General features: G+C 39.1%; 1 protein-coding gene and 1 non-coding gene across 2 annotated transcripts; one reads left to right on the top strand and one right to left on the bottom strand.

The window, feature by feature from the left end:
• The first annotated feature begins 4,489 nt into the window (after window positions 1–4,489).
• Window positions 4,490–5,046, top strand: LOC120284094 (24-methylenesterol C-methyltransferase 2-like). Its single transcript, XM_039290901.1, has 2 exons — window positions 4,490–4,558; window positions 4,609–5,046. The coding sequence occupies exons 1-2, from the start codon at window positions 4,490–4,492 to the stop codon at window positions 5,044–5,046; spliced, it is 507 nt and encodes a 168-aa protein (XP_039146835.1).
• A 6,173-nt stretch (window positions 5,047–11,219) lies between these two features.
• On the bottom strand, window positions 11,220–11,326 carry LOC120250949. Its single transcript, XR_005533278.1, has one exon. It is a non-coding gene; the product is annotated as a small nucleolar RNA R71 (small nucleolar RNA).
• Between the last annotated feature and the right edge of the window lie 6,489 nt (window positions 11,327–17,815).

Below are 17,815 nucleotides of genomic sequence, written 5' to 3'. Positions count from 1 at the left end.
GATGGAGCTTCTTCAATACAACCAGCTATTAGACCCAAAATTCCTCAAGTCAGAGCTGGTATTGGACTTATTTTCATTTCTCCTGATGGTGGGATCCTGAGATACTCTCTTTCTTTGTCAAAGCCATGTACTAACAATGAAGCAGAATATGAAGCTCTTATTGCTGGATTGGAGCTAGCAGTCAGTATGGGGGTTCAAAGCTTGCATATATATGGCGATTCACGACTCATTATAAATCAAGTTGAAGGGAGTTTCAAGATTCATAAGCAAGAACTCCTTCAGTATCATCAGAGAGTTATTGAATTATTGAAGCAAATTCCTGATGTTAAGCTGGAGAGAGTTTCCAGGTCGATTAATGGAAAAACAGATAGTTTAGCAAAATTGGCAAAAGAGTTGGCTGATCCAGATCAAGAGGAGATCCAAGTCACCATTCGAAACAGGCGAGTGCTGAGTTCATGCTTTGATGAAGAATTAGAAAACAAAAAGCTCAAAAAAGAAGAAATTCTGACAGTGGTTGAAGATGATTGGAGAGAGCCTTCCATTAAATACTTGAAGTATGGCGAGCTCCCAGATGAAAAGTCTCGAGCTACGCAGTTAAAGAAAAGGGCGATGAGGTTTACCCTTGTTAATGATGTTCTCTATCGAAGATCATATGATCAACTCCTGCTAAGATGTCTCTCGAAGGAGGAGTCTGTAGAAGTCATGCATGAAGTCCATTCTGGTATTTGTGGAGCTCACCAGTCTGGACCGAAGATGCGGTTGAAGATTAAACATATTGGGTACTATTGGCCAAGCATGATTAACGATTACCTACAATATGCAAGACGGTGCAAACTATGCCAAGCCCATGGGGATTTCATTCATCAACACCCCAATCCTTTACACCTTACAATCTCTTCATGGCCTTTCGATATGTGGGGGACTGATGTGATAGGCCCTATTGAGCCACCATCATCAAGAGGGCATCGCTTTATATTGGCTGCCACTGACTATTTCTCACGTTGGGCGGAAGCCATTCCTTTAAAGGAAGTAAAGGCAGAAAACATCATCAAATTCTTCAAAGATCATGTGCTATATAAATTTGGGACGCCTCGAAGGATTATCTCTGACAACGGGCGAGCATTCAAAAGTTTCAAGGTTGGAAGGTTTGCTCAACATCACAAAATAGATTGGAGGTATTCCTCTATCTATAATGCTCTAAATGGTCTTGCTGAAGCATTCAATAAAACATTATCCAAATTGTTGAAGAAAGCAGTTTCGAAAAGTCAAAGGGATTGGCACGAAAGGCTTCCTGAAGTTTTATGGGCATACCGGACAACATACCGAACACCAACTCAATCAACACCATATCGTTGGTATTTGGTACAGAAGTTGTTCTTCCACTTGAAGTCCAAATTCCATCTTTAAAAATTGACTTACAAAATGAACTCACAAATGAAGATAGAGTTCGCTTGCGTTTGGATGAGCTTGATGCTTTAGATGAAAGAAGGCTAGAGGCTCAACAAAATCTTGAAGTCTACAAAGCAAGGATGGCTCGAGCTTACAATAAAATGGCTCGTATTTGAACTTTCGAGAAAGGAGAGATGGTATGGGTGTTAAGAAGACCAATCATCACCAACAAGCATGCTGGGGGCAAGTTCAGGTCGAATTGGGAAGGCCCGTACATCATAGAGGTCGTCTACGAAGGTGGAGCATATCAGCTAATCGACGCAGATGGAAGGAGACCTTTGGCACCCATCAATGCGCGTTTTTTGAAAAATATTATCCATGATGTACATGTAATGCATGATTTGGAAATGCTAAAAAAAAGAAGCAAAAAAAAAACCAAAAAAAGAAACAAAAAACAACAAAAACAACAAAAAAAAAACAAAAAACAAACAAAAAAATAATAATAATATAAAAAATAAAATAAAAATAGAAGAAGAAGAACTTGTGTTTGCCTATGACGGAATGTTCAGTGCTCTTGTTTGAGCAGGTTGGTCAAGCATGGTATATGCTTCTCGAGGCAAATTACGAGTTCTATTATCTTGTTTCTCTTTTTCATTTGAATAAAAACACATTGAAGGAAAATTTGTGTTTGCCTATGACGGAATGTCCAGTGCTCTTGTTTCAGCAGGTTGGTCAAGCATGGTATATGCTTCTCAAGGCAAATTACGAGTTCTATTATCTTGTTTCTCTTTTTCATTTGAATAAAAAACACATTGTAAAAGGAAAACTTGTGTTTATCTATGACGGAACGTCCGGTGCTCTTATTTGAGCAGGTGGTCAAGCATGATATATGCTCTTTGAGGCAAAGTACAAAATTTCATCACATTGTTTTCTTTGTCAAATCGAATAAAGATATGATTCTATGAATTTTGAAATGATGCTCGTAAATTTCGCTCAGAGAGATTACATGCAAATCCTATAAGAAACTATAAGATCAAAAAGTAAAAAAAGTCGTAGAAAAAAACAAAAAAACAAAAACAAAAACAAAAACAAAAACAGAAAAACAAAGAAAAAGGGAAAGAAAAAGCGAAAAACAAACAATCAAAGAAATAAGTTGGAAGGCAAATTCTACAATTTTTCATAGAAAAAGATATTTTGATCAAGTAGCTCATCGGGTATCTAGATCAGCTTTGATCGTCATGAAATTTTGAACACATCATGAACACATGACAATAGGCAATATGAACGGCGGAGATTGAGGTTGAGGTCCATTTACCTCTCATAGAAATTCATAAGTTCAAGTCAAATTTTGTTAAACATTGCGGTATCCATTGTTGTTCTTTAAGTTGATGATCAGGTGGCTAAATCTTTCCTGGTACTCATGAATTTTTTTTAGGCTCATAGATTATTTTTCTTTGAGTTGGATGGTCGAAATCATGTTTGAAGTGCAGTAAACAAAAACAAATCAAACAAAAAAATAGAAAGAAAAATAGAAAGAGAGAAAAACAGAAGAAAAATTCTATAAAAAGTAAAAAGAAAAAAGGAAGAAGCTGCACATGAAGTCAAAGTTTTAGTTGAAAAAAAAAGAAGAAAAGAAAAAGTTTCTAAATTGGGGAAATTGAGCAAAATATCATTCAATATGGTATTTAAAAAAAAAAATTATCTCAAGTGGGCTGAAAATTTTTGAAGTTTGAAAGTACTTGTACCTTCCTCCCTCAACTATTGTGTGTGAGTAAGCTACAAGGGGGGGCATTTGTTTATAAGGTTTTCTTTTAATTCCTAATTCCATTTGGAATTTATTATTAAAATAAAAAATAATAATAAGATATTTTAAAAAATGAAAATGAATAAAAGAGAGAGGGAAAAAGAGGAGTTTGAAGTTTTTTTAAAAAAAAGAATTTAAATTCAAAAAAAAAAAAAGAAGAAGAGATAAGAATTGAAAAAAATTTGAATTTAAATTTTGAAAAAAGATTCTCACGTAATTAAGGATTTTCTGGGGGTGTTGAGGATTTTTGGGGGAACAGATGCTAAAAAAAAGAAGAAAAAGGAACAGAAAAGGAAGAGGAAAGAGAATATATATATATATTTATATATTTAAAGATATATACGATATATATATATATATATATATATTCGTTTGAAATTTCAAATATATATATATGAATAATAATAAAAAAGGGAGGGAAATTCAAAAAATAATAATAATAATAATAAATATTAAAAAAAAGGAGATTATGGATAGGGATCGGAAATTTTGAATTCAAAATTTTTTTTAAAAAAAAAACAAAATCTCTCCCGGGAGTTGGAGATTCTTCGGGGTGTTGAGGATTTTTGGGACAAAAAGAGGGACAAGAAGAGAGACTGAAAGAAGTTAGAAAAAAAAAAGAATAAAAATACAGAGAGTTTTGAAGGGAGATGTGAGAAGAAAAAAAGGAGAGGGGAGAAGGAAGAAGAAAAAGAAAGCGGGGAGAAGAAGGTGTAAAGAAGTCGAAGAAAGCTTGACGGACGACAAAAGAAAGCCTGTAGAAAAAACGGGATTATTTTTTACAGGAAAAAAAGGGTACAATATTTGTTTTTTTAAATACTTCCCGTCTAAATAATGAAAAGAAAAAAAATAATGAAGTGTCTTATTTTTGCATGATGAACATGCCTAAGATCATACATTTATATTCAACGGACCCCACCTTTTTTATTTTTTATTTTTTATTTTTTTGAATGCATGTCATGCATGTATATGCTGCACATGATCCATCTCTCATGCATTAAGAAGAAAAAAAGCAATGGGTCCCACCTTTTAATAATTTTTTGGAATACATGTCATGCATGCATATGCTGCCCATGATCCATCTCTCATGCATTAAGAAGAAAAAAATGCAATGGGCCCCACTATTTTGTGATTCTTTCATGCATTTAAAGAATAAAAAAAAAACACATGCACGTACATGCATCATGATCCAAGTTAGCATAAATTTCTTTTCTTCTCTCCCGTGTTTTCTCTCTCTCATGCTCTCTCTCTTTATTTTATCATTATCTTTTCCATCAAAACCGGATCTGATCGGCGATGGGCGCCGTCGAGGTCAAAGTGAAGTGCGTCGTCGACCTCAAGATGGGTTCCATCACAAGGAATAAGGTTCGGAACAAGTATAAGCAGTGCCGGTTTTTTTCTGGCGATTACCGAAGGAGACAGCCGGCAACTATACCAGCGTCCCTGTGTTCGTCAACACCTTGTACAACCTCGTCACCGACGTCTACGAGTGGGGATGGGGCCAAAGCTTCCACTTTTCCTTTTCCAGCCCTAACCTCTCTTACCGCGACGCTGTGCACATCCATGAAAAACACGCTGACGATCTCATCAACGCGCATCCGGGCCTCAAGGTCCTCAACGTTGGGTGCGAAGTCAGTGGTCTGATGCGTGCAATCACGGCCCGCCTCCGTTCCAACATCACGAGAACCACCATCAACGAGTACCAAGTTGCTCGTGTGTGCACTCATAACCAGAAAGCCGGTCTTGACTTAATCTGCGATCTGGTGTGCGACAACTTCCTTTCGATACCCTCCGTCTTCTCTCTCTCTCTCTCCCTCACTGTGCTTGTGCTAGAAACCATTTTCAATCGGTGATGGTTGTATGGCCTCATAGAGTCTATAAGAAGTTGTATATTCCTATAGAAGAGAACCCATAATATAAGCTTCTCGGTCTTATTATTGATCCTCGTGAGAACACTCAAGGGAGAATGGACAAGGAAACGGGTGTTAGGATCCTTATCCGAAGTAAAGGTTCTGCTAAAGATGGAAGACTGAGAAAGGACGAGAGACCCGATCTATGAAGAGAGACACAAGAGTTTGCATGTCTGTGTAGATGCAGAGGCACAGGATTCTTTGGGTGCATCTCAGAAGATGGTTGAGAATCTCCTAGTTCCCCGTTGAAGATGAAGCTAATGAGTACAAGCATCCTAGGCTATTGAGTCGGGCTAAGTTGAGATAGAGAGTAATCTATGCAAAGAGTAACCAGGGCCAATTCCTTGTGTGATATTTGTGAGGTCGGAGATGAAGGTGTGTCTCCATTCAACCGTCCCTTCGCCTCCCTATTCCAAAAGAGGCCATGCTAAGTCGAGTATAGTATTGAATTCTTTATTGGAATAAAGACGGCAAGAATAAGAAAGTGATTGATCAGGGTTAATAACCATGTTATTTCTCTTCCATGCACTCGGGATGATAATAGACCCGATAGAATAATATTCATCGTTTGGTGCGTGTGATCAAGGACAAACAAACAAGCTTGAGCAGAGGATAATTGCATCCACTTTAAGTCCTATTACACAAATGAATGCCTGCAAGCTCGAAAGGAAGATATTGTCTGTTCGTGTTGCGAGGCTACTGCTTTTTATTCTCACCAGCAGTTTACATATGGTTCTTCTTAGAGAGAACAATGATATTTTGTTTTGGAAAAGAGAGATGGAGGAGCCTATTGGCGAGGGGCATATCTGGTAAAAAAATGATGATGAAAATGATGAAAAATGAAGAAAAAAAATATATGAAGGGGGTGAGTAAAAAAAAAAGAGAAGAAAAAAAAGTGAAAAAAAAAGAAGAAAAGAGGAAAGAATGATGAATGGAGAGTAAAAAAAAAAGAAAGAGAAAAATAAAAAAAATGAAGGGTGAGTTTAAAAAAAAGGAGAGTAAAAAAAATGAGAAAAAAAAAGTAAAGGATGGATTTGAGTAGGGGTATTTTGGTAATTTTTTTTACAGGGCCTTCTCTAGGACAATCCTATAAAATTTTCTCTAATTCCACCTTGGGTCTTGACTTTCTTGGGGTAACGAGAAATTTTCTTAAATTTCTCTAATTCCACCTTGAGTCTTAACTTTCTTGGGGTAACGAAAAAATTTTCATAAAATTTTTCTAATTCCACCTTCAAGTCTTGACTTCCTTGGGGTAACGAGAAATTTTCTTAAATTTCTCTAATTCCACCTTTAGTCTTGACTTTCTTGGGGTAACGAGAAAATTTTTCATAAAAATTCTCTCTAATTCCACCTTGAAGTTTTGACTTTCTTGGGGTAACGAGAAATTTTCTTAAATTTCTCTAATTCCACCTCGAAGTCTTGATTTTCTTGGGGTAACGAGAAAATTTTTCTTAAATTTCTCTAATTCCACCTCGAAGTCTTGACTTTCTTGAGGTAACGAGAAAATTTTCTTAAATTTCTCGTATTTCACCTTGAAGTCTTAACTTTCTTGGGCGTAACGAGAAATTTTTCATAATTTCTCTAATTCCACCTTTGAAGTTTTGACACTCTTGGGGTAAAGAGAAATTTTTCATAAAAAAATTAAACCTTCTCTTCAAGCTCACTTTGAGGTTTTTTGACACTCATTGGAGTAATAAAAGTGAGATGAAAAGAAGAATAAAAAATATTTCTTGAAGTGAAAAGAAGAGTAAAAAAAAATATGAAAAGTTCACAAAAAATATCTCTCATCAACACTCATTAAAAAAAAGAGAAGAGTTGACAAAGATTTTTTTGAAGCTCGCTTGGATGTCTTTTGACACTCGTTGGAGTGAAAAGAGGTGAAATGGAAAGTGCAAAAAAATTAAAAAAAAAAAACTTTTCTTGAAATGAAAGGAAGAGTAAAAAATGAAAATTTCACCAGAAAGAGATAAAAAATGATGATGAAGGAGAAAAAAAAATGAATGGAAATTTTCACAAAAAAAGAAGGAAAAAATGTTTTCGTAAACACTCATTGAAAAAGTTGAGTTGACAAAGATTTTCCTAAGTCCATTATGAGGTCTCTTTAGGTTTGAGATCCATTTTAAAATCAAGTCAAAATTATCAATTTAATGACCTAACCATGTTGAAGGTCATGACTAAAATCAAATGTTCAACATTCATGGAAAAAAAATGATGATGAAAAAAAAATGAATGAATAAAAATTTTCACAAAAAGGAGGAAAATGTTTCTCGTCAACACTCCTTAAAAATGTTGAGTTGGCAAAGATGTCCATTACGAGGTCTCTTTCGAGAAAAAAATGAGTTTGAGACAAGTCAAAATTATCAAGTTAAAGACCTAACCATGTTGAAGGTCATGACTTAAAAAAAATCCAACGGTCAAGTCTCAAAAGCATTGAAGAGTCAAGACCAAAATGCCTTATATAAGCGACAAATGCAACTTTGAAGTTTCAAGACACCAAGAAGTCAAAGACTTGAGGAGTTTCACAAGTCAAGGAGCTGGAGATTTTACAAGCGCAAGAGCCAAAGTCATCAGCGATAAAAGAAGCAAAAGTGACCAAGTAGGCAACTTGTAAATGTAGAGTGGCTGCAGCTTTGACTAAGCTATGTGTCAAGACACAAACCCACATAAAAAAAAGAGAAATCGAGGAGAGCTACATCCACAAAGCTAAAAGGATCTTCTGACATACTTTCAGTATAGGAGTTAAGAGCGCCAGCTAAAAACTTTTTTTGAAGAGCATGATAGAAATAACTCTTTCTAAAAAATTTCTTGTTAAGCTCTCTTAGAGAATAACTCTCTTACTTTTGTATTCCTGTCTATGATCATGTATTCGTATGCATCTTTGAAATTAAATATAAAAAAATTATTATGTTTACTCAGTTACATCTCATTCACACTTGTTTCTTAATCGAAGATTGCCATGACATTGTCTAGGGTAATTAATATTAGGGGCTTTCCTCTAATAAGAGTCATGAACCTGCAATCATCTGAAATATAAAAAAAAAATTAAATTTGATTTGTGATCCATGCTTTTTAACCGGTCATACCCTAATTAAAGGCCGGGTGAAAAGAAAGGAGCCCACAGTCACGATTGACCTCAGGTTTGGGACCGTGTACTTTAGGATTTCTACAGCTCCTTAAGCATCAGTCAGGAGCTTAATAGTTGGTCTTGCACTTGAAGCAATAGTCCTAGGGGGAGATGATAAGTGCTTGTATGTTAATAATGCGAACTATTCTTTCTTTACGTTGAGCATTACTTTTATCAGGTTTAATCGGTAATACATGTGTATTTGTGTTCTTTTGCGCATGTAAGGTGGTGAAACTAAGTATTAAGAAATGATGGAAAAAGTAGATTGTGAACACACCTTTGTGGAATCTTAGAAGAAACAAACGCGAAGACACAAGTAGGGTTTTAAGATATGTGAATTTGTGCTAACCTCCATGTATTCAAGCTATTACAATGAATCGGAGGGCCCCAAAGGCAATCACATTTACGTATCCCGACTTGTGCATTGATAACAAGATCTTCACCAATGAGGCCTATGATTGAAGTAGAGTTGTGATCTACGGCATAAACGTCTACCGGTTTATGTTGCCTCAATGAAAATTGTGCAAGGTATTGTAGCAAATCACAGTAGCAAAATACTGTTTCAGTTCTTGTTCACATATGTACTAAAATATAGTTTTATAGAGAATCCACTTTGGCGTGTGGAAATTCCACATGCCCGTGGGAAAAATCCACAGGGGCGTGTGGATTCCTGATTCCAGCCCTATTTAAGCCACGATTCAGCCCGATTTTTGGAATCTTTCTCCCCTCTTCTCTCCAAATATTCTCCATCTTTTAAGATTCCGTTGGCTAGGGTTTGACATTGCAAGATTGGAGAGGGTCGAGAGGGTGAGTCGAGAGGTAGCGGAGCGTCCCCTTTCCCCTCCGGTGTGATTTTTCCTACCTCCACGTTCCAAGAGTTCTTTGCGGTCATAGCAGAGTGAATGGGCTAAGAGATGACCCTATTGGGGCTTAGTTGCACAGGCAACAGAGTGATGCGTTGAAGTAACTTTAGCACTTAGGGCTTAATTGCGACTAGGGGTCTTTCGCTATGACCAAATTGTTAGATCTATACATTGGAATAGGGTTTATCACTTGGAACCCCTAGAGTGTCTTGCAACTCTACACAGTGTAAGGTGTTGAGATTGATCGATTTCTCCGCTTAGAGGTGCAAACTGGGCCATGCCGGCCTGAGCCCGGCACGGCCTATCACGGTTTGGGTGGTGCCTGGCCTGGTACGGTCACCTATAAATACCCTCAAACACTTACATATTTCTCCACACCAAATTACTCATTCTTGTTCTAATCTCTCAAGCATTGAAGACTCCAAGCTCTCTTAGTTCTCAATCTCTTCAAGTTCAAGATTTGAAGTATGTCAAATTTGGCTCAAGTGTTTCATCAATCCGGCAATTCCCCCACCTTTTCATCAATTCATCAATTCGGAATTTTCAAAAAATCCACAAATTAAATATACATCATCAAGGTTGAGGTAGCCCTAAACCCTTTTTTTAAAATTTTATAATGGCCGGCTCTCCCAATTTTCCTTTCGATACACCTTTTTTTTTAATGAAAACAACTCCGAAAATTGTTTCGAAGTTTGTAATTTTCTAAGTTGTTTTCATAGTTATAAATGGCAAATTTTTTTTTTATATCTATTTGTAATTTATTTTTAGTTTATCTCTATTTTTTCTATGTAATTTTATTTTCTAATATTATGTTAAATTTTAAAAAATTATCGTTTTTGTATTCATGTAAATTTAAATTTTTTGCATATTTTTAATTATTTTTTCTATAGTCTTTATGTGTTGTATATTTTTTACAATCAAGAAACTTATATTTTATGATATTTAGATTTTTTTAAAAAAAATTCCTTAATTTTTAGTATTTTTATAGTATTTTATACAATTTTTACAATATTTTTAAAGAATTTATATTTTAAAATAAAAAAGGTGGGCCGGCCCATCTTGCAACTCTATCTCCGCTAGGACATAGTGTAGAGTTAGTCACGGTTGACCTTTGGTTTGGGACCGTGTGTTTAAGGATTTCCACTACTCATTAAATGTCAATTAGGAGATATAATTGTTGATTTTGCACTTGAAGCAATTGTCCTGCGTGGAACAATATTTGAGTACCCTACTTCTATCGATTGCCTTACCTCTCATCTATTTGTGCTTCTCTCTTTCTTATTTCTTTTATTCTTGCTTTCACTACATTTTATCAACAAAATCATTATTCCGTCTTCGTTTAGTTAGATAGCAATCTTGGTATTTTTATTCCCTACTTCCTGTGGATACGATACCCACTCACCTGGGATTTATTACTTCAACAAACCCGTGCACTTGCAGGTCACACGCAAGGGCTACTGTCAAATTTTTAGCGTCGTTGCCTGGGAGTAGACGTTTATAGATACTTTGCACTTTGCTAGTTTAGCTATTTAGTATTCATTGTATTTCACATTTTCTTATTCTATCATCGTTCTGATTTTTCATTTCTTTTAGTTGCAGCTCCAGGTTATGACCCAAGGGGACCCTTCACAAATTGTTGAAGGAGATCCTGAGCTTTAGCGTACACTTAGAAGAAGAGGGAAAGAACCTGTACAAGAGCCATCAATCCGAGTTAAAGTAGAAGGTCAAGGGTCGGATAATATAGCAAAACAGAATGAGCAATAGAGAACATTTTCTGACTATGCCAAACCTTCAGTTTTAGGCACACAATCGAGTATTGTGCGACAACAGATCGCACCCCGAAGTTTGAGCTTAAACCGGCATTCATCCAAATGATTCAACAGTCACCGCAGTTCAATGGTTTGGCCGATAAAGATCCGAACAATCATATTGAGAACTTCTTGGAAGTTTGTGATATGTTGAAGATTAATGGACTGTCTGATGATGCTATCAGATTGAGGGATTTCCTATTTTCTCTCAAAGGAAAAGCCAAGCAGTCACTTCATTCATTCCCAAAGGCTTCCATCACGACTTGAAATGAAATGGTCGAAGCCTTTCTTGCGAGATACTTTCCCCCGGGAAAGTCAGTAAGGCTTCATAATGAGATATCCACATTCATACAAATGGAGCTCGAATCATTGTTTGAGACATGGGAGCGATTTCAGGACCTCTTGCGGAAGTGTCCGCAACACGGTTTCCCCGACTGGATGATGATTCAAACTTTTTACAACGGGTTGAATCCAAGTACAAGACAGCTTCTAGATGCTGCCGCAGGAGGTACAATGGGGAACAAGACCCCTGATGAAGCTCGGCAATTTGTAGAGGAAATGGCCGTGAACAGCTACCAGTGGAACACGCGGGAAAGGGGGAAAGTAGTCGGACTCCACAAAATCGATGCAGTTACTTCTTTGGCGGCCCAAGTGGAATCATTGAGCAAGAAGTTAGACCTTCTAACTTCTAATAGATTGGCGGTCGTCACTACTTACATAGGTTGTGGGAGAGGACATGATCCAACCGATTGCCCTATTTCTATTAGTGATGCATCTTTAGTTGAGCAAGTCGATTTTGTGTGTAATGCCATGAGGAACCAAGGTAATCTATATAGAAACACCTATAATCCGGGTTGGAAGAACCACCCCAACTTTTCGTGGAGTAACCACCAAGGGCAGTAGAAGGCCATAGCACCACCGGGTCTCCAACAATAACAACAAGCTTAAAACATGGAGAATCGTGTTTCAGGTTTAGAGACCGGGATAAATGATTTAGAGAAAATTTTGACCAGATTTTTGCAGACATCGGACAATCGGTTTCAGTCGGTCGAAGCTACACTTCGCAACCACACCACTTCATTGCACAATCTAGAAACCAAGTGGGGCAGATTGCGAAGTCTCTATCGGCGAGACCACAAGGAAGCCTACCAAGTAATACCGAGACTAATTCGAGAAAACATGTGAACATGATCACTTTGAGAAGTGGTCGTGAGGTTGAGGGTAGACCTCCTAGTATGAAGACCAATGCTGAAGTGCCCGAATTCGTGGAGGTTGAGGAGAGAGCAAACGAAAAGAAGGAGGTGGCACCCCCACCTTACAAGCCGAGAATTCCCTACCCTTCAAGATTGAAGAACGACCAAAATGATAAGCAATACAAGAAGTTCTTGGGTCTATTTAAGCAATTGCATATCAAAATTCCTTTTATGGAGGCGTTGTCTCAAATGCCTCGGTATGCTAAGTTCTTGAAAGATTTATTGACCAACAAGAGGAATTGGAGGAGAGTGCATCGGTGATCTTAGATGCCTCTTGTTCGGCGGTGTTGCAAAATAATATACTAAACAAGAAGAAAGACCCGGAAGCTTCATCATCCAATACAACATTGGTAATATGGATGAAGAAATGGCATTGGTGGACTCTGGGGCTAGTATCAACGTCATGCCATATACCTTTTTCAAGAAGCTAGACTTGGGAGAGCCTAGGCCCATTCGGATGACATTGCAATTGGCTGACCAAGCAGTGAGACATCCGAAGGGCATCATTTAAGACATACTTGTCAAGGTGGACAAGTACATCTTTCCTGTAGAGTTCGTAGTGTTGGATGTCGACGAGGATGTAGATGTTCCTTTGATACTTGGGAGGTCATTCTTGCGTACTTCCAAGGCATTAATCGACATGGATGGCGGGGAGTTGACACTGAGGTTTGGAGATGATAAGCTCACATACCGGCTCGCCAAAGCCATGCGACATTCTCTTGACTTTGATGATACTCTATATTTTCTTGACACTACTGATGAGATAATTGATGGATATGTGCAGAAAATGTTGAATCCGGGCCCGTACAAGGGGTTGCTAGAAGAAGAGGTGGATAATGAAGAAGTAATAATGGAAAAGTACCATCTACTCCGAGGATCATGAAGAAGGTGCTCCGGAAGATGAAGAGGGCAAGGAGACACTTGAAGAAATGCCCCAAGGCTGTTGGGAATGCGCAAGAACACAACAAGGTTGACGAACCCTTATTAAGTGGTACCAAGCTCGACAACTCTCCCTCTACCGTCAAAAGACTATGTTCATCGTGCTTCCAAGTCTTGGGTAAGAGCGAAACCTTCATCTATGAGCCCCGGTGAGGTAAAACAAGGTACGTCAACCTAAGTGACGTTAAACAAGCGCTTCTTTGTAAGCAACCCAAGTCTTTATTGTTTTCTTAGTTTTAGTTTAGTGTTTGCATGAATAACGCTTTAAGTGTTGGTGTCTTGATTTTTAGATGCTTTTGTTGTGATTTTCTCATGGACATTGTGGTGTTATCTTGTGCCTGATCGCCTATGGTGAAGAATCTTGGTCGTTTGAGCGTGTTTTTCATGTTTTCTTTGGTTAAAATTGAATTCTTTGGTAGGTTCTGAGTTTATATTTGTGTTCAGGAATTTTCTGCAGAGCTTGCAAAGTTTTCTAAATGTCTAGAGAAAATACACGCCCGTGTGGAATTTCCGGATGAGCATGCATTTTCGTTTAGACCTCATCCAGAGACGGAACAGGGGCGTGGACTCGCCACTGTGAACGACCTTGTGATGGTCCATTCTCGTGCGTAATTCCCGCAAGGGCGTGTGTTTCCTTGCAGAGACTTAGAGATTTTTCCCGAGAAGACAGAGGAACATAGACTCACCCCTTTGGATGATTCTATCACAAACGCACGGTCACGCCCGTGTGGTTCTCTGCAGAGGATTTCTCCTCAATAACGAAAAGACACAGGGGTGTGCGTCTACCCTAGTGAATTGCCTAGTAAGGATCCACGCCGTAGGGAATTTCCGCACGGGCGTGGGAAACATTTAGAGATTTTTCTCAAGAGGACAGTGAGCGACAGGGGCATGCGTCTGCCCCTGTGGGTCGGGCACACGGGCGTGGGTATTTTCTGCACGCCCGTGTGGATGCATTCAGAGCAAAGGAGTGTTATCCCGAGAGCACACAAGGGCGTGCGTCTGCCCCTGTTGATGCTCTCCTGTGGAGCTGGTTGTTTGCTCACATGCAAGTGTACAGGGTCGCCAAGTAATACCTTGTGCAATAGCCCAAGGATCATATTCCACGGGGCTAAAGATCTCCTATTACTCCTCCATTACTAACATTCTAACCTACAACTTAAACATGGTATTTCACTCTAATACATGCAATAATACAAATAAATCGCAAGTATAATAATTACAAGGCAAGGAAGAAATCACAAGAGCAATGATAATGATAAATAGGCCTAGGGATCTAATCCCATACGAATAATGACAAGGATCTCTCCCTAATCACATTCCTATGATTGCATTAAGTAAAGGAAGATCACGCAATAAGGATACACTTAATCTAAGTCTACCCTTATAGTTCGGAGGGGCTACCGACACCCAATTTCTCAGCATATCGATTCAAGAAAAACCCGTTCTAGCTCATTAATAATCTAGTACATGCGAGTAGGTCACATCTACATGTACAACTCAACAAAGAACTAAGGATCTCTCCATTGTATAGTTCTAGACATGAAGAACAATAAGCCAAACCATAAATCACACCAATGCACTCTAAATAGAAGTATAGCATCCACAATACATGATGAACCCCCCAAGATTCACCTACATCTGGTGCCCTTGGGGATCTAGTATGCCATCATACAAACAAGTATCACAAACTCAAAAAAAACAAGAGACAAATGCATAAATGTCACTCCCTAGTTCGAAAGATGATGAAGAACAATAATGCCCGTTGAATGACGCTTCCTAAAGCCCAAGGAATGCCGAACTCTCCTCCTCCCTTGATGATGAAACTCTCCCCTTGAGATCTAAGCTCTTGATCACCTCCAAGCTTTAAGCCAAGCTCCACCAAGATGATGTCTTGATTTTTCCTCTTCTTTCCTCAGTGTTGGCTGCCAAAAGTCCCCCAAAAAACTCCCAAAAGTTCCCCAAGAAGAGCCTCCAAATGCCCTCATATACTTTCGGTATACCCTCTCTCAAAAACAGCCAGTATGCCCATCAAAATAGAATCAAAAGCCCCCAAAATGGCCTCCATACTGGCTCCATACTGCCTCAATGCGGGGGTGCATTGAGGCAGTATGAAGTAGGAAAACTCCATTTTAGCTCTCGTAACAGTATCCATACTGGCTCAATGAGCACCTCATTGACCTAGTATGCCTTCAAACAAACTCTCCTCTTCTCTGTCTACAGTATTTATCCTGGGGTCAATCCAGGGCAGCAATGAGGCCGTATGGCCTAGATTAAATCCTAACTCGAAAACACTCCAGGTGATATAGTGGAAGCTACAGTGTTCTTGCTACAGAATAAATGGTATAGTACTCCAGCTATAGTAATCTGCTTCAGTGAATATGCTACAGTACTGCGACCTGGTTTTCTTCTCTTTTTCGTCAGAATCATATCTTCGTATCCTCCATGGCTCTCTCATGCCCTACAAAGCAAATAATACACGATTAAGCATGAAACGGGCATCAATTCTTACAGAAATACATGCTAGAGATAACAGATACTTATACTAAAATACGTACATTTAGACACTTATCAGGAGCCACACCGGCATGGGTAATTTCCATACACTTGTGTGGATGTACAGAACATCAAGATGCGCGAGTTTCCTTTAAAGTCTCATCGTGTTTCTTCATTCTCACACTCCTAATCAATCAAAGAGCGCACACTTACTCTCTCCCGACCTCGCATCGTCATTTTAGAAGGATTTTTACTTGTTTTTCCGGCCGATTCCAAGTTCTACATCTTCAACTTGTCGGTAAACAGTCTTTCCTTCTTTTCTTCATCAATTCTTGATTTTAATTGATGAAACTAGTAAATGTTGCTTCGTTTCTTCATTTAGAAGGGGTATGCATGCTTAGGAAAAAATTATAAGAGATTTAATGATGTATTTGTGAGTTTTTAGCATGCGGCCGTGTGGTTTTCACTCCCCATGGATCCACACGACCGTGTGGATTTCTGCAACATTAACCTGTGAGTACTCTTAATCAGATTTCTTTTCAAATCTCACAGGCATGGCTCCCCGGTCAAAGAAGCAAGCTAACAAATGTCCACATGAGCAGTCCCTTGAAATATATCACATAAAGTTTTCTATTCCTGAGCATCAGGCCATGTTTGAGCGGCTATCTAAGCTCAGGTTCGGTTAAACCCGATTCCTGAACATGAGCACGCTCAGGGAAATTCAATTAGCAGAAGACATGGCAGATGAGGTTAAAGAGATGTTGTCGATCCGAGAGCCAGCTATTCATCAACTCACTTTTGGAGGTGCTTTCGACCTTTGAGTTTGACCAATCTTACTCGAGATTCGACAGTGTCGATGTTATACAATTTAGAGCACTCGGACATCATTATAATATGAGTGTTACACAGATCTCCATCCGTCTGGGCTTGTATGATGAGTGCTACACAGATACAGAGGAGTATGATCGATTACCCACAGATTATCGGGCAGTCTGACAACCCAGAGAGCATATAGAGCACTTTCTGGGTAGGGGTAGTATGAGCCAGGAGTGTCCAAGGCTACTTGCCTTTCTCGGCCAGCATATAGATACATCCACGTCGTTCTTAGCCGATCAGTGAACGGGCATGGTGATAGCACAGGAGTACTAAGTAGACAGGAGCTACTATACCTGTACTCCATGGTGCATAGAGAGCCGATTCATTTGGGGCACATTCTGGCTGAGTACATGCGCCACCAGAGCCAGTACGCCAAAGTAGTAGTCATTTTGTCCAGCCCATATATCACGAGACTCGTCATGGGTATGGGTCTCCTAGATGCGATTCGAGGGACCGAGAAGGCGAGTATACCTGCTCCCCTGGCATAGAGACGATGAGGTTGATGGGGATGGTTCGCAGGGTTCAGCCGTGAGTGTATGCTTTGATTACACCCGCCCTAGAGATAGGGTGAGGGTGATGATGCCGAGAGTTCTCAGAATGCCCCCGAGCCTCAGCCTACACTGATAGAGACCGAGGCACATCATGCGACACAGGAGCCACCCCTAGTATGCATGTTGTCACCTTCTCGAGCTTATGATCATATTGAGAGGTTCGAAAGTGCTATAGGGGTGCTTCGGACAGAGATCGCCGAGGTTCAGGCGACACAGGTTATGCAGTACACAGAGTTTATCGCACGTTTTGATACTTTACAGCAGATCCTTGAGCGAGACGTTACCTCCCCATTTGTTCTGAGGCCGTGGACCCCTCAGGCATCTCCGGCACCACCATCACCCGTCCTAGCACCAGTTGATCCACATAATACATCATCGCCACCAGCAGCAACGGCAGAGGAGTCCCAGCCATACACCGACGCTTGATGCGTCTTTCTTTTTCTTTATTTCCTTCTTGTTTTTGTATTTTATTTTGTATTGTTGCTTGATTTGCACTACTCACAAAGGATTTTCCTTCTGAGTATGTCTTTTACTTTCATTTTGTTATCTCGAGTTGCATTCATTACCTTATATTTTATATACTCGAGCTATTTTTGTTTTTATTGAGCTTCACTTAACCCATTTGTGTATGCGTACAGATGGTCTTGTCAGTATGGGATTTCAGAACTAGTGAAGGACACGGCCAATGTGGGTCGTGTGTGCTTCACAAACCTGTTGGAACTTCACCACGAAGGATTTAGCTCCATCAAACGCAACATTAGGAGTCAGGTGAGTATTGTTTCAATTGTCCACTCCCACATATTTG

Source organism: Dioscorea cayenensis, chromosome 19, assembly GCF_009730915.1.
Source record: "Dioscorea cayenensis subsp. rotundata cultivar TDr96_F1 chromosome 19, TDr96_F1_v2_PseudoChromosome.rev07_lg8_w22 25.fasta, whole genome shotgun sequence".
NCBI classification, from domain to species: Eukaryota; Viridiplantae; Streptophyta; class Magnoliopsida; order Dioscoreales; family Dioscoreaceae; genus Dioscorea; species Dioscorea cayenensis.
This window is presented reverse-complemented; position numbering and strand designations above follow the sequence as displayed.